The sequence below is a fragment of the Microcaecilia unicolor genome, chromosome 10, assembly GCF_901765095.1.
Source record: "Microcaecilia unicolor chromosome 10, aMicUni1.1, whole genome shotgun sequence".
Lineage (NCBI taxonomy): Eukaryota > Metazoa > Chordata > Amphibia > Gymnophiona > Siphonopidae > Microcaecilia > Microcaecilia unicolor.
The window spans coordinates 203,140,249-203,161,520 of record NC_044040.1 but is presented as its reverse complement, the minus strand read 5'-3'; the positions used below and the strand labels follow the sequence as shown (position 1 = coordinate 203,161,520).

The window sequence follows — 21,272 nt, the reverse complement described above, 5'->3', positions numbered from 1 at the left end:
GTGCACCGAGGGCTCCCGGTGACGGCGCTTCTTATCTTTTTTCCGGTGCACGTCACCGGCGCCGGAGGGCATGGAGGAGGAGGAGGTCGATCCCCCTCGGTCTCGAGGTACCGGGTCCGACAGGGTTCGGTCCCGTGGCTCACAAGTTGAGGGAGTGACCGGGGCCGACTGCCCACGCGGCCTCTCAACCCCACTCTCACCGGCGGACCGGCGGGCCGACGGGACCTGTTCTCCTGGGGTCGCTGCCATCGGTGCCGATGTCTCGGGCATCGATACCGGTACCGAAGAACCGGCCTTCGATACCGATGCCGTCGAGGTCGACGTCGAGGGGCCGGCGCAAGTTCCAAAAAGACGGTCCCGCAGAACTTGCCTCGCAACCTGAGTCCGTTTCCGGAGACCGAGACACAAAGCGCACGACTTGAGATTGTGCTCCGGCCCGAGGCACTGGAGGCACCAAGCGTGGGTGTCGGTCTGCGAGATCGGCCGGCCGCAGCGACCACACTTTTTAAATCCACTCGGGACCTTCGAGGACATCGACGGAAAAATCGCGTCGGCGAAGTCAAAGTCGGCAATGGTGGCTAAAATCACACCACGAAAAAATCAACCGACCGAGCGGCCACTAGGCCGCAACGTGGCGTCCTCGCTAGAAAGCGAGGGAAAAAGGGGAGCGCGTGCTCCACACGCGCAAAAAATTTCTTTTTTTTTTTTTTTTTAAAACAATACAAAGAAAATCAGAGGAACCGAACGGGATCCAAGCGACGATCCGCGTAAACGCGGTCGAAAATCCGGCGGCTGAACAGAGAGAGAGGCAAACGCACCACTCTCTCAGTCGCGGAAAAAAAGTAACTGGCGGGAGCGGTCGCGCACGGGCGGGAAGGCGGCCGCGCATGCGCGGTGGGCGTGGCCTGCGTGCCGACCGTCCCGCGAAGCTTCTTCCGGTTGGTGGGGGCTGCCGCGGACGTCAACCCAGTCGTGAGAACAAGCAGCCTGCTTGTCCTCGGAGAATCATTGTTACAATGAATTAGTTATGTACACTGCAGCAGTTGGAACTGCTTCTTCCGTATACATGCATTGGGGTTTTTTTTTTTTTTTTTTGGGGGGGGGGAGGGAGAGCATTCATTTCTCGTCCACCCCATCAAATACAGAAACTTTACTTCTACAGAACAGAACTTCCCCCAGCTCACTTCCTCCTCCCTTACTATGACTAGAGCAGTCTTCCAGCACTCCACCCCCACCCCCACATCCTTCCCATTGGCTATAATAGACCACATCCACAGCCTCTGCTGCTAATTACACTGGAAGCAGGCAGGACAGGCTCATTCACAAATGAGGGATAATTAGGGAACTGCAGACAGAGGGTTTAAAAGAGGAAAAATACCCAGACATTAGCCATCCTTCTACTTTCTGGACATGCAATTTTCTGTTGAATCCTGAACCTTCCCCCCCCTTCTTCCCTCTCCTCCCCCCTGACAGTTGGCAATCATAACGCCTGAGTTGTGAGCACATCTAATAGGGTTCCCTTAAACTTTGGGCCCAAACTATGTGGATAGTTTGCATGTACTTTAATCTGCCCCGCCCATGGTAACCAGAGTTGCCAATGCCGCGGTTCTCCTGCAGAATTGGGTGGCTTTTTTAAGTTGGCCACTTTTCAACAGTCGCAGATTGCAACGTTTTGGGCATCTATACGGCCCATGTTGGTTGGTTCCAGCTCCGTCTCTGATCATCCTCCTCCTGGCTCAAATTTGGAGCCAGAATGAGGCTTGAGATGTACCAAGCCTCAGTCTGGCTCCAAATTTGACCAATAGAAGAGTGAGGTGGGTGAGGAGGGAGACTGGGACAGACCCCCAACTCATGCCCAAAAGTAACCCTAACAAGGCTACTTCTAGGCGTGAGTTGGCCTGGAAAAAAATTTTCACCATCTGGCAACTCTGCAATGATATTAGCTAGTAGTATACTCAGCAACCAATATTCAGTAGTTTTCACAGTAGAATTAATTAAAAATAAATAAATAAATAAATATAACTTGGGGGGGGGGGGGGGGGGGGGGGGAGCACACTTGTAGGAGTAGTTATTGGAGTTGGGGCAGTTTTGAGGGGTTAGGAGACTAGAGAACAGGGAGAGGCCGTTTGAAAGGAGGAATTTCCTAACTATTTTTTGCTGTATGCAGATTTCTAAAGGTACAGAAGCTGGGACTCATTCTCCACAGAAATGCACTGGCCCTACTCTGATTTGGCTCATTTTCAAATGATGTGCTTTTTACCTTTTCCCTCCCTCCCCCAACCATGCCAAGTTTCATCTCAATCTAAAATTTTCAGCAAGTTAGTTTGCTGACATTCTTGTCTCCTTTTGTATAATTCTTTCTAACTTCCATTGGGCTGGAAAGAATAAAAAAGGTTATTTCCCACAACATATTTGTTGACCCAGTTATTTGTGTATAAAGAAGCACAGGCAGGCACAATATGACATCAAAAAAGATGAAAGCCTGGTAGAACTGGGTGTTCCCAAGAAGGAAGCTGGCTGGGGTAAGAAGGCCCTAGAGTGTCTAGGGCAGTGAAGAGGTACTGTGTGTCCCAGAGGAAAAGGCTGTGTGTCTACAACAGTGAAGAGGGACTGTGGGTCCAAGATGAAAAGACTGTGTCTAGAGCTGTGTGCTACAAGGAGGGACTGTGTGTCCAGGGACTGAGTTAGTACTGAGCCCAAAGGCCTGTGTGAGAGGGCTCAGGGGGAAGAAATCTATGGATATTGAACTGTGCAAGAAGAAATGTTTCAAAGGGAAGATTGCCCTGAGTAGGAAGAAATGAAATGGTTAAGCTGGAAGAACTGTTGAAGCTTGTAGCTTGTGAAAGTGTTTTAAGCTAAAAGAAGTGTGCCCCAGAGGCTGGAATAAAGTTCTGTATGAAAATAGCCTGAGAGGTGAAACCTGACTGTGTTTGCTTCTATCCCCAGGACTCTCCCCGGTCCTAGCGACCTCCAGCTATCCTCCAGGACTCGCCCCGGTCCTAGCGACCTCCAGCTATACCTCCCCTTTCTGGCTCCCTTCAGCAACTCACCCAGCCCTTTTCCCTGGCCATTTTAGGGGAACTACGCCCACTAGGGGCCTAACCAGGGTAGGACAGCCTCTTCCTTCTTACATAATATATATATATATATATATACATATAGATACATATTCCTTTTCCTTACGTGCATGTCCTGCTTATATATGTTTCTTTTGCATGTATTTTTCTTTTGTTGTTTTATCTACTGCTCTAACCGCCATTATTTTAAGTATAATATGCGGTATATCAAAGCAGAACCTTGAACTTGTCATGCTTAATAAATGAATACATAGATATGAACGTTTGTGTAGATAGAACTCACATCTCTCCTTTATTTTTGTCCTTGAGCCACTGGTGCAGTGTGTGGCTGTTAAACTGCAATGCCCCCTTTATGCCTCCTTTGCACTGGATCTGCATGATTGTATGGGAACTCCTCACCACCTCAATCAGACCCACACAGTCTCCAATGGATAAGCAGCCATAAGGCAACATCCTGATTAAAAAAAAAAAAAAAAAGTTTGACGAACACAGATTAAAACAAATAAACCTTCTAAATGGCTGTTCAGTGTTATGACCACAAATCTCTCAAAAAGTTACAAAACGTGAGGAAGACCCCTATGCAGGAATGCTTTTTTTTCAATACAATAAAGTTAATTTTTAAAGTACTTTCAAAAAGCTTTGATCACTATCAGGTTAACATTCAACAGCCCAGGAAGCAGGGGTTAAGTAATGTATAACATATCAGGATAAACTTGTGTACATAAACATACCCAGTTAACACTACCCCCCCTGCAATTCCTTCCATACCAACTCTGGTGGGACAAACTTAAGTGGGCAGCAAGGGTGGGGGGGGGGGGTTAGATATCCCAGCAAATCTTTTAAATATCACTCTGTATATTATGTATATTTGAGCCTCATATATACAGCTTCATAAACATCTGAAATTATCTCAAATCGTTTTGCTGCATTTTGTTGCACTGGGGAATTCAACATCAGCAAACATCCATTTTGGCCTTGTGCTACTTTGGTCTTGAGTGGGAGTGTGCAAGCACACCTCAAAGAGTTTGACATTTCAGATTTTGAAGTCCTTAAAATGATGTTGTCCCGCTCAACATGATGGGCTGAATTTCACTGAATTTTCATTTTCAAAACTGTTTTGAGATTTGCTATGTACATCTATGGAAGGATGTGTTAAAATGTCACTCATTTCATAGTAGTCACTAGATAAGAAAAAAAAAAAGGAACATGGAGTACTGATAATTCCAATATTAAAAAAAACCACCAAAATATCAAAACAGCTTCACTTAGCAACAATGTATATATCTTGTCCAGTACAGTGATTCATGACGCTGGTCAGACATGGACATTGTTTGAAACTCCTGAAGCTAAACGGAAATTGCTAAACAAATTCAAAGATAAACTTATAAGAATTGGAAAAAAAAAAACCCAACTTAAAATGATGCCCATTTTTCTTTGTTAATTTTTATAGGAGGTTTATGCCTTTGATAAGATTAGAGCTTGCACTGAATAGTGCTTGTAAGGTTAAGGGTATGGCTTTTCCTCCTGTTTTTAAGTAGTGTCTGCATCCTCCTTCCTTACCCATCTCACGATCACTTTCAATTTTACTATATCACATGTACATGCATTTTATATTACTTTGTTTAATCTGCATTACTATTTAAATGACCTCCTCATTACTTACTGTATCACAGCTGCATCCATGTTATGCTACTTTGTTTAAACTGTAGGATTTGTAAACTGCATTGAACCTGCTGAGTGGGAAAGCGCGGGGTATGTTATAAATAAATAAATAAAAACTGAGTTATGTGATACACTGGGCAAGGTATATACACTTTATTGCTAACAAGTGGAGCTGTTTTTAGAGTTTTCGATATTCATACCCATCCAAAACAAAAAAAACAAAAAGGCACACAACTGCTTACAAAACAGTAGATAAACAACAAAGCAGTGGAATCAAATGCATTTATTGGAATACCCGACGTGGCCACGTTTCGCCCTCAGGCTGCGTCAGGGGTACAAACTATAAAAACAAAACAAGTATAAAAACATGTATAACCATATATATTAACAATGTCATAAGCATGATTCAACTAATAAAAGGCAATTATTTAAAAAAAGAGATTCAACATATATAAAACAATCCTTTAAGAGTTCTAAAAAAAATGTATAGACATACATGATATCTGTAAAACAGATATCATTAAAATCATACATCACAAAAAATTTTTATCAGAACATCTACAATTACTCATATCACATTTATAACTCAATAAAAAATGTTAAGATCATACAATTAGAATCAAAACAATTCAATGTGATATGAGTAATTGTAGATGTTCTGATAAAATTTTTTTATGTGATGTATGATTTTAATGATAATTATATCTGTTTTACAGATGATATCATGTATGTCTATACATATTTTTTTAGAACTCTTAAAGGATTGTTTTATATATGTTGAATCTCTTTTTTTAAATAATTGCCTTTTATTAGTTGAATCATGCTTATGACATTGTTAATATATATGGTTATACATGTTTTTATACTTGTGTTTTGTTTTTATAGTTTGTACCCCTGACGCAGCCTGAGGGCGAAACGTGGCCACGTCGGGTATTGTTCCAATAAATGCATTTGATTCCACTGCTTTGATATTCATACCCATGACAGTGAAGTTTTGGTGTGGTCTGGAAATTTCCTTCAGCTCAACCAGAACCAGTCTTTGTTGGGCCACAGTTCCATGTGCCCTTTTGTTCACTACCCAGGAATTTTTCTTCTATTTTTCTATTTCCTCCACCTCAGCCATTGCAGCGAAGGTGCTCTAAGGGCCACGGTTTCTCTTTGGAAACTGGACGTTTAAACCTAGTTGTAGTTGTGTGATGGCTGAGAAACCCTCTCTCCAAGGAAGTCTGGTTATTGAACCAGGTTTTCCAAGTAAAGTGTGCAGCACTTGCCACTCTTACTGGAAATTCTTTTTTTTGAAAGCAGGCTCAAGAGCTTTGTAGTAGTCTATAATGATGCCATGTGGGAAATCCAGATTGCTGCAAACAGCTTCTGCCCTTAGGCTAGCTAGGGATGCTATAGAAGTCGTATTCAGGGGGGGGGGGGGGGGAGGAGGATGGAAGGATGAAAGCAGTGGCCAGATCACACATCTAATGGATTCTGGAAGGAGCTAGAAACCACGGCCCTTGAAAGAGGGCTATCACTACAATGGCAAAGCAAGATAAGGAGTAAGCTAGTGGGCACTGTAAAGATGCAAATATGAAGATTCATGACACTAGGACAAGAAAAGGCCTATTCCAAATGAGTTGGAATGTCCAAGAGAGGAGGAAAAAAAAAACCAAAAACTGCTGAGCTGAAATGCTTCCCTTGTTGACCACTGTGCATAAAGGAAACCTGTAACTGCGCACTTCAAAGATACCATGCTGCCAAACTAGGAGATGTACAAACTGTTCCAGGCTTTCAGATCCCACTTAATAGCCTCAACATCCTATAGTATGCATCATAACATTTCTAATTGTCTACCATTAAGTAGATCTCTAGATACCTGACTTTCTGCTCCACCCACCTAAAGGGGAAACTAACCTGCATCCTAATAAGAACTCTCGACTAAATGCCCCCAATTTGACCAGGTTTACTATGAGGCCTTGGCATGTGTGCCAAATAATTTACCAAATTACACCGGAAAGGCAAAGGATTACTTAACTGTCTGAATAACTGAAATTTATATTCTTTTTAACTAACCTGGATTGCACCGGTATTAACCGCTGTTCTTACCTTCGTGGCCAGAGACTCCATGACTAGCTCAAAAAGTAGCGGCGAAAGGGCAACCTTGAAGACTACTACTCCTCCTCAACTCAAACACTGACCCTCACCCAGGTGACCCAGTCTACAGTATATATGGGAAATCCAGGCTAATCCTTGCCCTGAACAAAACCACCTTTAAGTAGTTCCAGTGCAAATAATCAAAAGCTTTCTCAACATCGACAGATAAGCTTCAGATTTTGAGTTCTTAGCTACTCAAATCAAGTTAAGTATTTTATTGATATTGTTAGCCACCTGCCTCCAAGGGACAAAACCCACTTGAATTAAATACATTTTTGCATACAACCATTAAACCTACACATCAGGACTTTTGATATCTATGTTAAGTACCTTTACTGGTGTTAGAAGCTTGGGTCACCTTAATACCTATCATTGATAGGGTAGCCTCTCCCAACCTTCCCCAATGCACCTCACACAGTATAATCAACCATACATGAAGCTAACTGCCTGGTGAACATTTTATAAACTTCTATTGTCAAGCTCTCCAGTCCTGGTGCTTCCCTGCACTCAAGAGCGTAATGGCCAAGACTACTTGTTTGACAGGGCCATTTAATTTCACTAGATGGGTACCCCCCATCACCCACCTCACTTTCCTATTAGACACCAGGCAAGAACTCCTCAATATGCTGGTTATCTTCTGCATATAAATCCCCCAGAAACTCCCTGAGCAGCTCCCTCACTTTGAATGGCCATGCCAAGACATCACCCCTTTTCCTTTAATCTTGAGTAGAGGAGTGTGGTAGCCGTGTTAGTCCATGTTTTATTTTGTTTGATTTCTATTGATAACCTTTAATCTTGGAAATAAACCTAGCCATCTGCACACCTTGCACAGATTGGAGGCTAAATAATTAGCTTACCTGTAAGCAGGTGTTCTCAGAAGACAGCAGAACAGAGTTGTACGCCTTATTTAAGACTGAAGCCTTTCAACACAAACAACGCCGCAGTGTGGGAAGCACTGCACATGTGCAATCAAAAGTTCAGAAATTCTGCACAGCTTCAAAGCTAGGGAAAGTTTTTTTTTTTTATACTGCGTGGGGCGCCATCAGATGTTGCTCATTTGTTAGCGCCTCTCTCTTGGTTGGCATCGGAGAAAATTATTTAAGTAATATTCTGACACCTTTTTGCTACTTACCGAAGATCAAGACCCTGATTTTGCCAAATGTTTTCCATAATTCGGATGATCTGAAGTGTCAGCATATCCTGTCGCAAATCTGAAACAAATATGTGTAGCTGTTACTACACTAATCCAACATTAGCAAATACCCATTTGCAATTCCTTTAACTCATTTCTTCAGAACAGTGTTCTGTATATTTTGAGGACTAATCAGTAGCCACACTCCAACAGGAAAATCAAGTTCTGTTCAATATTCCTTGAGGCATTTAAGCATCAGGAATCCTCTGCAAAAGGAGCATTTTTTTCCTTTGGAGCATGGCTGACAGTTACTTTCATATACATGTAAGGGGAAATCAATGTTGATCAATTTATTTATTATTTATTTTTAGTATTTATATACCGCCTAGACCTAAGCAGTTTACTATTTTTTTTTTCAGGTACTGGAACTGTCCCTAATGGACTCATAATCTAGTATTATATTGTACCTGGGGCAATGGAAGGCTAAGCGCCCAGGGTCACTCAGAGCAGCAGAGGGAATCAAACTTGGTTTCTCAGGATCTCAACCCACTGCTGACTGTTACTGATAGGGAAAGGTTAAGTATTAGAATGATCCTCTTCCATCCACTGCCTAGGAATTACTCATACTGAAAAGAAGACACTAGTCTGTTAACAGAGAAAGTTTTTGTTGGCATCACTGGAGCAGCAATATGTGGGAATTACAAAGTGGAATGATTTTATTCTTACCATCCCCATTTTTAAAGATAATTTCATTGTTCTGAAACAATAGTTCAGACATAATATCCGGGTTTTCCCAGTTCAGCCAGAGCGGCCTCTTTGCAGAAGACATAATCCTGCATTCCTCAAGCCTAATAAGAAAAAGCCAAATCCACTTTTTAGATAACTTCTTCTTAAAGAATAACATTAATGATTATCCTACAGCGAGATCTCTTCCCTATGTCAACAGCAGTATATCTCACTCTAGTCATTTTGTGGGACCCCTGACCATTTCTAACCTAGATAAAGGTTTAAAATGGGAATTAAACAGCTGTCTTACCTACAACAATTCAGCCAAAATCATGTTATATATTTCCCAGACAAAACAATATTAGGGAAAGCATTTATGAAAGGCAAACACTTCAAAGAGACCCAATGCACTTAAGCCTTGGCTTGCAGAGGCAGCAATGAGAGTTCAGTTGTACATATGGCCACAATCAAAGTTTCTTCAGCTAAGTTAAAGCCTCTTGAATTAACATACAGTGAAGTGGGCTCTAGGAGTTCCCTTCTAGTGTGGGCAACAGCTGGCATCAGGTCCAGAACAAAACACACGCACTCACACACACTTCCAAAGCTTCATATTCTGTCTTCTTTGCAAAGGTAGCAATCTCTTCAGAAAAGCCTGAAAGTCACAGTGGTTTCTTTTTATTATCATCAATCTATCACCATTCTGAAGTTACACACACTGAAAACTATTTCCCATTCCTAAAGAGAGAATACTGCTGCAGAAAGGAAGTCTCTCTAAAGAAAGCACACACCTCAGGGTTCCCAACTGGTGGGCAGGGTTAAGAGGGGAGCTAAAGCCTTGCAAGGCATCCATGAAGTCCGGACGCCTCATTTGTTCAACAAGGAATTTCATTTGTACCTAAGAGAGAATTGTACAGTCAGCCGAGAGGATAAAAAAATAATCAGAACTTTATATAGATGTTAGATGTGTGTCACCATCTCATGCAATTACCACATATATTTTCTTAAAGCTGACCTGTTTGTATATTATATTGTAAAGGATGGGGGAAAAAAACCCAATTAAACCTCAGCTGGGCCCCATCTACTGGCTTTTAATCTGTAGAGTTTCTGACTCTGAAATTATCACAGCGATTCTTGGTGACAACAAACTAAAGGTTTTGACTCCACAATCACCCTGTACAATGTTATACTAATCAAATGTAGCCACATCAAACTTTTACAAGAAATAAATCTGCTGTTCCCTAATCCATGCTATAAAACGAGACTGCAATACACGAACATATGTATTAGCAAATAAAATGACTGCCCATATTGTGTGGATTAGATTTGCATAATTATGGTCCAGGATATGAGAAACAACCACCTTGCCTGTAACGTTGGCAGATGTTAGTCCTGATAAAAGGCATAAGAACTATTACAGTTAGTGTACTTCTATGATCATACAATCTGGAGCTGATAAGCAGAGATAAAATACCTTGGTACAAAGGTGCAGTACCACGTACATACAAGCAGTAATGTTTGCTTTAGGTAACCGAGCATGCTAATACCTTTTGTGTTTCATCTTTCTTCTCTTGTTTGAGGATGTCTGTGAGATTAATCAGTTTTTCCATTGCTTCCACCTGCCTGCTTAAGTGTTTCAGGTACATTCCACAGGCTCGGCAATACAACTCCAGAAGCAAGCCAAAGCGTTGGCTCACATTTTTATTGTGCATTTCAGACCTATCAGTGCAGAATACACCATTCTAAATGTTATTTCACATCAGCTGCAAAATGTACTTTAATGCAAGAGCAAATCAAGTGGGCCCAATTTAAGGAGGAAGGCACTTGATCAGGCCTGGAATTTACATCCCACTGCATTATGGCATTTATAGTCCCTGCGTCCATCATTTGAAATCAAAGCTGCAGGTCCCATAACGCATCAGAATGGGGTTGTTTGAAATCTAGGACTAGTCCAATATCTCTCTCCTCAAACTGGATCACTTCACAGCTCTGTAATGTTTATGCACTAAATCTAGTTGCCACACGAGATCATCAGATTAACAGAACACTAAATCATGACAAACACGAAAAAAACAAAAAGCACCAACTTTGCAAAAACTTCACTTTGTGTGGGCTACTTTCTTGCCCATATAAAAACATAGTAACATAGTAGATGACGGCAGAAAAAAAGACCTTCAAGGTCCATCCAGTCTGCCCAACAAGATAAACTCACATGTGCCATTTTTTGTGTATACCTTACCTTGATTTGTACCTGTCTTTTTCAGGGCACAGACCGTATAAGTCTGCCCAGGACTACCCCCGCCCCCCAACCACCACCGGCTCTGGCACAGACCGTATAAGTCTGCCCAGCACTATCCCCGCCTCCCAACCATCCGCCCCACACAACTGTGTTGACCAACTTACTTTAGGTGCCAAAAGAAGAAATGTCCTATCCTTTGATTAGTCAATGCCTTCTTTAACAAAAACCTCACCAACAAGTTGTCCAAGTACTGCTCATACTTCAACACCTAACCACAAAGAGATGACACAAATTAGGTGGCGCTCTAAATTGGGGTGGACTTCATGGTCTCATCTTTCTTTTAATCAGCTGTATAACAATATAGGATCAGCATACTAACGTGATGAAAGTTTTTAAGTACAGGACCCTCTAGAGGTTACATAAACGTTTTGAAAAAAAAAAAAGACACCTGTAGATATTAGAAGGTAAAAGTCTTGCATCAGAATGAAGTCTGTACCACACCTCAGCAGTTCACAACCCCTTTGACAGCAGGTCTTCAATTAGGTTTCAAGTTACTGAGCCCCTTTCATTCTCAGAAAGCTTCTCTCCCTTTGCATCTACATTTATCCTCATGGATGCCTCCTTTCCATTTCTCTTCCCACTATCATAAGAACATAAGCACCGCCATACTGGGAAAAGACCAAGGAGGCACATTTTCAAAGCACTTAGCCTTCCAAAGTTTCATAGGTTTCTGTGGAACTTTGGAAGGCTAAGTGCTTTGAAAATATGCCTCCAAGGGTCCATCAAGCCCAGCATCCTGTCTCCAACAGTGGCCAATCCAGGCCTCAAGAACCCGGCAAAACCCCAAAAACAAAACAATAATTTAAATTAATAATGTTCATTGGACTTTTCTTTCAGGAATCTGTCCAAACCCCCTTTAAACTCAGCAAGACCAACTGCTGTCACTACATTCTCCGAGTTCCAGAGTCTAACTATGCGCTGAGTAAAGAAAAACAACTTTCTCCTATTTGTTTTAAATTTACCACATTCTAGCTTCATCTTATGTCCCCTGGTTCTATTATTGTTAGAAAGTGTAAACAAACATCTGTCCGCTCTACTCCACTCATTATCTTGTAGACTTCTATCATATCACCCCTCAGCCGCCTCTTCTCCAAGCTGAAGAGCCCTAACCTATCCTCTCCTCCTATCCCTCCCACCCACCCCCTCTACCTTTTCTCTCCTATCTTTTGTCAATACTTTCCTCTCTTCTTCCACCTTCCAGGTTCCTCTCCCTCTACTCATATTAAGCTCCTCTCACTCAACCCATCTCTCCTCTTAGTTTTAGAAAACGGTTATTTTATCCCCACCACAGCAATCAAAGCAGTAACAAGTTGCAGACCAGCAGTGTGAGGGCAGACGAAGCAATGCTCCTAGCCTCTCCAGTTCCCCTTCCTGTCCAGAAAGGAAGAACACATCACATAAGGAAGCCCTCCTTCTGTACTCTTGGAAACCCTGTTTGCACACCTTTGACAAGAGTCAAGTACATTCATACCAGCTAGGCTGGAACTGTGTTTGAGACCATATCAGCACTATAGTACAGTGCTACACAAACAGGAGAAAATGGCTTTTTCTACATAATTTAGATCTGGACATAATATAGCATTTCTTGTTTACCAAATCCCCTTAGCCTCCTACAAGCTGCCAAAACAATGTTTGTAATAAACAGAAAACACTGCTGCTTTAAAGCGAAGAGATTAATTTGTTCCAGTGATAGGGTGTTCACTATAGTTTACCACTTGTCCCCAACTCACATTTGCCACTCTGATACTGCTATATATCTATGTGTAACAAGCACACATTACAAGGGAGGAGACCACAGTACAGACTGGTATAGTATATGGAGTCCTCTGGTCACTGACCATTTTAGTTCAAGTACAAGATAAATACAACGGATTTTTTTTTTTTGATACCCAATAATTTAAATGAAATTTCAGAATGTTTTCACCTGACAGCATTAGGATTAAAGATCATCTCAAATGCTGAGAACCACTACTATACCTGAACTAATTGGATTAGGTACTGTGACAGCTTGTCATCTGTTAAATACTTCTCCAGACACTTCACAGCAAAGGCGCGCACCATGGGATCAGGGTAATTACAGTCCAGCAGCTCCATTGCTTGCTCTGGTTTTATTGGAGGCCAATCCTTTAATAGACAGTACATCTGTGTACAAGAATGAAGAAAAACACTGCTCAGGAGCTGTAGCAGAGAGACAGATCAATGAATTCAGTACAGACAAATGTTTAATTATCAGTGTTATTTACAGAGTTTTACAATACAGTCTATTAAGTGAATGATCATCTTAAGGAATTTAAACAAATCATCTGATGCCGATTCTGATTGCACACCTACTGAAATGTTGTAGATCGTACCTGTTTTCAGCTTTAGTGTCATTTCCTACCATTAAGGGTATTTTCTTCCTTTCTTGGGTACCTTCTGAATTCTGCTATTTTCTGCCTATACCATCACCACTGACGATCTGCTCTAGCCATCTGCCGGTTGATACCAGAATGTGAACATCAGATACATGTGGGAAGTCTCATGACCGCATTCTGATGCAGCATCAAAACACAGATGCACACAGACTCTTTGGAGAGTGCATCTCTGATTGAATTCAGAGTTTCCAGGCGAAGGGGTCTTCTCTCATCTCCCCTTCATAGGGTTACCATATGGCTCCAGAAAAAGGACACATTGATCCAGTCCAGGTTTTGCTTCAATTGAAAACAATGGAAGTAAAACCCAGACTGGATCAATCTGTCCTCCTTTTTCTGGAGCCATATGGTAACCTTACCCCTTCATGAATCCCTCCTTTCCATCTCCTCCCTTTCACTACCTGCTGTACCACCACCTTCTCTCTCCCAACTCTATTTTGCCAACCTCATTTGTTCCCTCCTTCTACCCATCCCTTCACAAGTTCCTCTTATCCCAGCCCTCTCCTACTATATTTAAGAAATGTTATACTTCTTCCATTCTCTATTAAATACCAAAATAGCACTCTTCAATGTAACAACTAGCTATGAAAAATAAGAGGCCACTCATGACACTGATATTTAATATGCTAAGCTTTGGCTTTCATACGTAGGAAATATAATTGATGGAGCTTATGACAAATAAACGTTTCATACCTGTGCAACTTCATCTCTGGAGTTCCATTTAACAGCCAGAAGCAGCTTTGGAAGAATTTCAGGGGTGTTTAAACAATAGTGTCTATAGGGGGGGAAAAAAAAGGGGGTTCGTTTGATTTCATACACAAGCCAGATGGTTCAGAGAGTTGTATGATTAAGTCTCTATAACCAGTTCCATTGTAAACTGCTCTGAAAAGATACCGTATGTACTCAAATATAAACCGAGATAACATTTTCCCCTTAAAAAAAAAAAGGGGGGGGGGGGGGGGGGGGGGGGGAATGTTAACTCAAATGTAAACCGATTTATATTCCAGCTTCCCTACCCTTCCATCTTTCCTTCTCTCCCTTCCCACGGTGTCCAGCATCCCCCCCCCCCCCCCCTATTCCCTCCCTCCCGGTAGTGTTATAAGAACATAAGAATAGCCATATTGGGTCAGACTAATGGGCCATCTAGCCCAGTATCCTGTTTCCAACAGTGGCCAAGCCAGGTCACAATACCTAATCCTCTCCAATAGCAACTTTAAATATTGCTCTATGGGATATGTTATATTAACCAAACTGAATTAAAAAGTTTTAAGTGTAAGAAATCACTCAGCGTGTCACCAAAGCGCACAGCCACTGTGTCACTTGAGCAGAATACAGCTGTTAGCTACTTCCGCTAACTATGGTGACCAAGTTCACACATCCCTGTGATTTCTTATGTGAATATGATATATAGCCATAGAAACAATATAATGAATTATAATATAATCAAAGCAAGCTCTCAATTCAAGCGTAGAATTGCTGTTATCAAAGCGATATAGATGTATATATATCACTTAGCTATAGCACTTCTGAAACCGACTGCAGCTCTATGAGGTGCCCTGTGTCATATTCCTTCATCAGGAGCTGTATGTGCAGACAAAAAAATTCAAATTCTTTTTTTGGCTGCACATACAACTCCCGACGCATCGGCTATGCACTTTGGTGACATGCCTAGTGATTTCTTACATATAAAATTTTTAAATTTAATTCAGTTTAGTTAATATAACAAATCGCTGGATTTCTGAACTACAGACTGTAATGCCTAGCGGTTTTGAATGCCGCTTTGGAGTGGAAAGCATTTCTGTAATGGATTTCTTTGTTGACATCATGACGTATTGGTTTGAAAAGTTGGTGTCCAGATTTGCACTCGGCCATCTTTGAGCAAGCAGTGGAGGCAAAAGGCTGTTCGTTTTGTTTCCCCTGATGATGCTCTGGTGGGAGAAACAGGGTACTCCTGTTGGGATTTGTGTTTCCAGCGACTGCCAGATGAGTATTGTGGTTTTTGTATTGGACTGCTATTGACATTTCTGAAGTTGCTACTGCTGTTATGAAACGGTTGCTGGGGACATTATTATACGCCTTTGGCAGTAAAGCGAATGCTACATACCTGTAGAAGGTATTCTCCGAGGACAGCAGGCTGATTGTTCTCACTGATGGGTGACGTCCACGGCAGCCCCTCCAATCGGAAACTTCACTAGCAAAGTCCTTTGCTAGCCCTCGCGCGCCCGCGCGCACCGCGCATGCGCGGCCGTCTTCCCGCCCGAAACCGGCTCGAGCCGGCCAGTCCAGTATGTAGCAAGACAATACACTTCAAGGGAAGACACAACTCCAAAGGGGAGGCGGGCGGGTTTGTGAGAACAATCAGCCTGCTGTCCTCGGAGAATACCTTCTACAGGTATGTAGCATTCGCTTTCTCCGAGGACAAGCAGGCTGCTTGTTCTCACTGATGGGGTATCCCTAGCCCCCAGGCTCACTCAAAACAACAACATTGGTCAATTGGGCCTCGCAACGGCGAGGACATAACTGAGATTGACCTAAAAAATTTACCAACTAACTGAGAGTGTAGCCTGGAACAGAACAAACAGGGCCCTCGGGGGGTGGAGTTGGATCCTAAAGCCCAAACAGGTTCTGAAGAACTGACTGCCCGAACCGACTGTCACGTCGGGTATCCTGCTGCAGGCAGTAATGAGATGTGAATGTGTGGACAGATGACCACGTCGCAGCTTTGCAAATTTCCTCCATGGTGGCTGACTTCAAGTGGGCTACCGACGCTGCCATGGCTCTAACATTATGAGCCGTGACATGACCCTCAAGAGCCAGCCCAGCCTGGGCGTAAGTGAAGGAAATGCAATCTGCTAGCCAATTGGATATGGTGCGTTTCCCTACAGCCACTCCCCTCTTGTTGGGATCAAAAGAAACAAACAATTGGGCGGACTGTCTGTGGGGCTGTGTCCGCTCCAGATAGAAGGCCAATGCTCTCTTGCAGTCCAATGTGTGCAGCTGACGTTCAGCAGGGCAGGAATGAGGACGGGGAAAGAATGTTGGCAAGACAATTGACTGGTTCAGATGGAACTCCGACACAACCTTTGGCAGAAACTTAGGGTGAGTGCGGAGGACTACTCTGTTGTGATGAAATTTGGTGTAAGGGGCCTGGGCTACCAGGGCCTGAAGCTCACTGACTCTACGAGCCGAGGTAACTGCCACCAAGAAAATGACCTTCCAGGTCAAGTACTTCGGATGGCAGGAATTCAGTGGCTCGAAAGGAGGTTTCATCAGCTGGGTGAGAACGACATTGAGATCCCATGACACTGTAGGAGGCTTGACAGGGGGCTTTGACAAAAGCAAACCTCTCATGAAGCGAACAACTAAAGGCTGTCCTGAGATCGGCTTACCTTCCACTTGGTAATGGTATGCACTGATTGCACTAAGGTGAACCCTTACGGAGTTGGTCTTCAGACCAGACTCAGACAAGTGGAGAAGGTATTCAAGCAGGGTCTGTGTAGGACAAGAGCGAGGATCTAGGGCCTTGCTGTCACACCAGACGGCAAACCTCCTCCAATGAAAGAAGTAACTTCTCTTAGTGGAGTCTTTCCTGGAAGCAAGCAAGATGCGGGAGACACCCTCTGGCAGACCCAAAGAGGCAAAGTCTACGCCCTCAACATCCAGGCCGTGGGAGCCAGGGACTGGAGGTTGGGATGCAGAAGAGCCCCTTCGTCCTGCGTGATGAGGGTCGGAAAACACTCCAATCTCCACGGTTCTTCGGAGGATAACTCCAGAAGAAGAGGGAACCAGATCTGACGCGGCCAAAAGGGAGCAATCAGAATCATGGTGCCTCGGTCTTGCTTGAGTTTCAACAAAGTCTTCCCCACCAGAGGAATGGGAGGATAAGCATACAGCAGACCTTCCCCCCAATCCAGGAGGAAGGCATCCGACGCCAGTCTGCCGTGGGCCTGAAGCCTGGAACAGAACTGAGGGACCTTGTGGTTCACTTGAGATGCGAAGAGATCCACCAGGGGGGTGCCCCACGCCTGGAAGATCTGTCGCACCACACGGGAATTGAGCGACCACTCGTGAGGTTGCATAATCCTGCTCAACCTGTCGGCCAGACTGTTGTTTACGCCTGCCAGATATGTGGCTTGGAGCACCATGCCTTGACGGCGAGCCCAGAGCCACATGCTGACGGCTTCCTGACACAGGGGGCGAGATCCGGTGCCCCCCTGCTTGTTGACATAGTACATGGCAACCTGATTGTCTGTCTGAATTTGGATAATTTGGTGGGACAGCCGATCTCTGAAAGCCTTCAGAGCGTTCCAGATCGCTCGCAACTCCAGAAGATTGATCTGTAGATCGCTTTCTTGGAGGGACCACCTTCCTTGGGTGTGAAGCCCATCGACATGAGCTCCCCATCCCAGGAGAGACGCATCCGTGGTCAGCACTTTTTGAGGCTGAGGAATTTGGAAGGGACGTCCCAGAGTCAAATTGGAGCAAATCGTCCACCAATACAGGGATTCGAGAAAACTCGTGGACAGGTGGATCACGTCCTCTAGACCCCCGGCGGCCTGATACCACTGGGAGGCTAGGGTCCATTGAGCAGATCTCATGTGAAGGCGGGCCATGGGAGTCACATGAACTGTGGAAGCCATGTGGCCCAGCAATCTCAACATCTGCCGAGCTGTGATCTGCTGGGACGCTCGCACCCGCGAGACGAGGGACAACAAGTTGTTGGCCCTCGCCTCTGGGAGATAGGCGCGAGCCGTCCGAGAATCCAGCAGGGCTCCGATGAATTCGAGTTTCTGCACTGGGAGAAGATGGGACTTTGGGTAATTTATCACAAACCCCAGTAGCTCCAGGAGGCGAATAGTCATCTGCATGGACTGCAGGGCTCCTGCCTCGGATGTGTTCTTCACCAGCCAATCGTCGAGATATGGGAACACGTGCACCCCCAGCCTGCGAAGCGCCGCTGCTACCACAGCTAGGCACTTTGTGAACACCCTGGGCGCAGAGGCGAGCCCAAAGGGTAGCACACAGTACTGGAAGTGGCGTGCGCCCAGCTGAAATCGCAGATACTGTCTGTGAGCTGGCAGTATCGGGATGTGTGTGTAGGCATCCTTCAAGTCCAGAGAGCATAGCCAATCGTTTTGCTGAATCATGGGGAGAAGGGTGCCCAGGGAAAGCATCCTGAACTTTTCTTTTACGAGATATTTGTTCAGGGCCCTTAGGTCTAGGATGGGACGCATCCCCCCTGTTTTCTTTTCCACAAGGAAGTACCTGGAATAGAACCCCAGCCCTTCTTGCCCGGATGGCACGGGCTCGACCGCATTGGCGCTGAGAAGGGCGGAGAGTTCCTCTGCAAGTACCTGCTTGTGCTGGAAGCTGTAGGACTGAGCTCCCGGTGGACAATTTGGAGGTTGTGAGGCCAAATTGAGGGTGTATCCTTGCCGGACTATTTGGAGAACCCACTGATCGGAGGTTATGAGAGGCCACCTTTGGTGAAAAGCTTTCAACCTCCCTCCGACAGGCAGGTCGCCCGGCACTGACACTTGGATGTCGGCTATGCTCTGCTGGAGCCAGTCAAAAGCTCGCCCCTTGCTTTTGCTGGGGAGCCGCGGGGCCTTGCTGATTCGCACGCTGCTGACGAGAGCGAGCGCGCTGGGGCTTAGCCTGGGCCGCAGGCTGTCGGGAAGGAGGATTGTACCTACGCTTGCCAGAAGTATAGGGAACAGTCTTCCTTCCCCCGAAAAATCGTCTACCTGTAGAGGTAGAAGCTGAAGGCTGCCGGCGGGCGAACTTGTCGAATGCGGTGTCCCGCTGGTGGAGAGACTCTACCACCTGCTCGACTTTTTCGCCAAAAATGTTATCCGCACGGCAAGGCGAGTCCGCAATCCGCTGCTGGATTCTATTCTCCAGGTCGGCGGCACGCAGCCATGAGAGCCTGCGCATCACCACACCTTGAGCAGCGGCCCTGGACGCAACATCAAAAGTGTCATAAACTCCTCTGGCCAGGAATTTTCTGCACGCCTTCAGCTGCCTGACCACCTCCTGAAAAGGCTTGGCTTGCTCAGGGGGAAGAGCATCAACCAAGCCCGCCAACTGCCGCACATTATTCCGCATGTGTATGCTCGTGTAGAGCTGGTAAGACTGGATCTTGGACACGAGCATAGAGGAATGGTAGGCCTTCCTCCCAAAGGAGTCTAAGGTTCTAGCGTCCTTGCCCGGGGGCGCCGAAGCATGTTCCCTAGAACTCTTAGCCTTCTTTAGGGCCAAATCCACAACTCCAGAGTCATGAGGCAACTGAGTGCGCATCAGCTCTGGGTCCCCATGGATCCGGTACTGGGACTCGATCTTCTTGGGAATGTGGGGATTAGTTAATGGCTTGGTCCAGTTCGCAAGCAATGTCTTCTTCAGGACATGGTGCAAGGGAACAGTGGACGCTTCCTTAGGTGGAGAAGGATAGTCCAGGAGCTCAAACATTTCAGCCCTGGGCTCGTCCTCCACAACCACCGGGAAGGGGATGGCCGTAGACATCTCCCGGACAAAGGAGGCAAAAGACAGACTCTCGGGAGGAGAAAGCTGTCTCTCAGGAGAGGGAGTGGGATCAGACGGAAGACCCTCAGACTCCTCGTCAGAGAAATATCTGGGATCTTCCTCTTCCTCCCACGAGGCCTCACCCTCGGTGTCAGACACAAGTTCACGGACCTGTGTCTGCAACCTCGCCCTGCTCGACTCCGTGGAACCCCGTCCACGATGGGGGCGTCGAGAGGTAGACTCCCTCGCCCGCATCGGCGAAGCTCCCTCCGCCGACGTAGTCGGGGAGCCTTCCTGGGAGGTGGCCGCGGTCGGTACCGCACGCGGTACCGACGTCGGGGACCTCAACCTGGGCGATGGGCCAGCCGGCGCCACGCTCGACGGTACCGGTGGCGCAAGCACCGCCGGTACCGGAGGGGTAGGGCGCAACAGCTCTCCCAGAATCTCTGGGAGAACGGCCCGGAGGCTCTCGTTTAGAGCGGCTGCAGAGAAAGGCTGAGAGGTCGATGCAGGCGTCGACGTCAGTACCTGTTCCGGGCGTGGAGGCTGTTCCGGGCTGTCCAGAGCGGAGCGCATCGACACCTCCTGAACAGAGGGTGAGCGGTCCTCTCGGTGCCGATGCCTGCTGGGTGCCGAATCCCTCAGCGACCCAGAGCTCTCGGTGCCGACACGGGGAGGAGACCGGTGTCGATGCTTCTTCGATTTCTTCCGAAGCATGTCACCGGAGCTCCCCGGCACCGACGAGGAGGACGTCGAATCCATCCGTCGCTTCCTCGGGGCCGAGACTGAAGAAGGTCGATCTCGGGGGGGCTGTACCGCAGGAGCCCTCAGGGTAGGCGGAGACCCACCCGAGGGCTCACCGCCACCAGCAGGGGAATGGACAGCCCTCACCTGCACTCCACCCGATGCACCACCGTCCGACGACATCAGCAGACGAGGTCCTGGTACCACCGACGTCGATGCAGCTATCCGATGTCTCGGCGCCGATGCAGAGGCCCGATGCCTCGATGCACTCGATGCAGGGGCGGCCGAGGAAGATGGTCTGGACGCTGACGACGTCGATGCACTCGAAGATCCCGGTGCCGATGCCGACGAAGAGCCCGAGAACAACACGTTCCACTGGGCTAGTCTCGCTACCTGAGTCCGCCTTTGAAGCAGGGAACACAGACTGCAGTTCTGAGGGCGGTGCTCGGCCCCCAGACACTGAAGACACGACGAGTGTCGATCAGTGAGCGAGATAACCCGGGCGCACTGGGTGCACTTCTTGAAGCCGCTGGAAGGCTTCGATGTCATGGGCGGAAAAA

The 21,272-nt window shown here is 45.8% G+C and overlaps 1 protein-coding gene across 1 annotated transcript in view; it reads right to left on the bottom strand.

Moving 5' to 3' along the window:
* Window positions 1–21,272, bottom strand: part of PIK3CA (phosphatidylinositol-4,5-bisphosphate 3-kinase catalytic subunit alpha) — an 83,246-nt gene that overhangs the window by 10,903 nt on the left and 51,071 nt on the right. Inside the window, 8 exon segments of the mRNA XM_030215780.1 lie at window positions 3,361–3,531; window positions 8,014–8,092; window positions 8,740–8,861; window positions 9,528–9,634; window positions 10,284–10,455; window positions 11,140–11,243; window positions 13,013–13,177; window positions 14,140–14,221. Coding sequence (XP_030071640.1) covers window positions 3,361–3,531; window positions 8,014–8,092; window positions 8,740–8,861; window positions 9,528–9,634; window positions 10,284–10,455; window positions 11,140–11,243; window positions 13,013–13,177; window positions 14,140–14,221 — 1,002 coding nt within the window.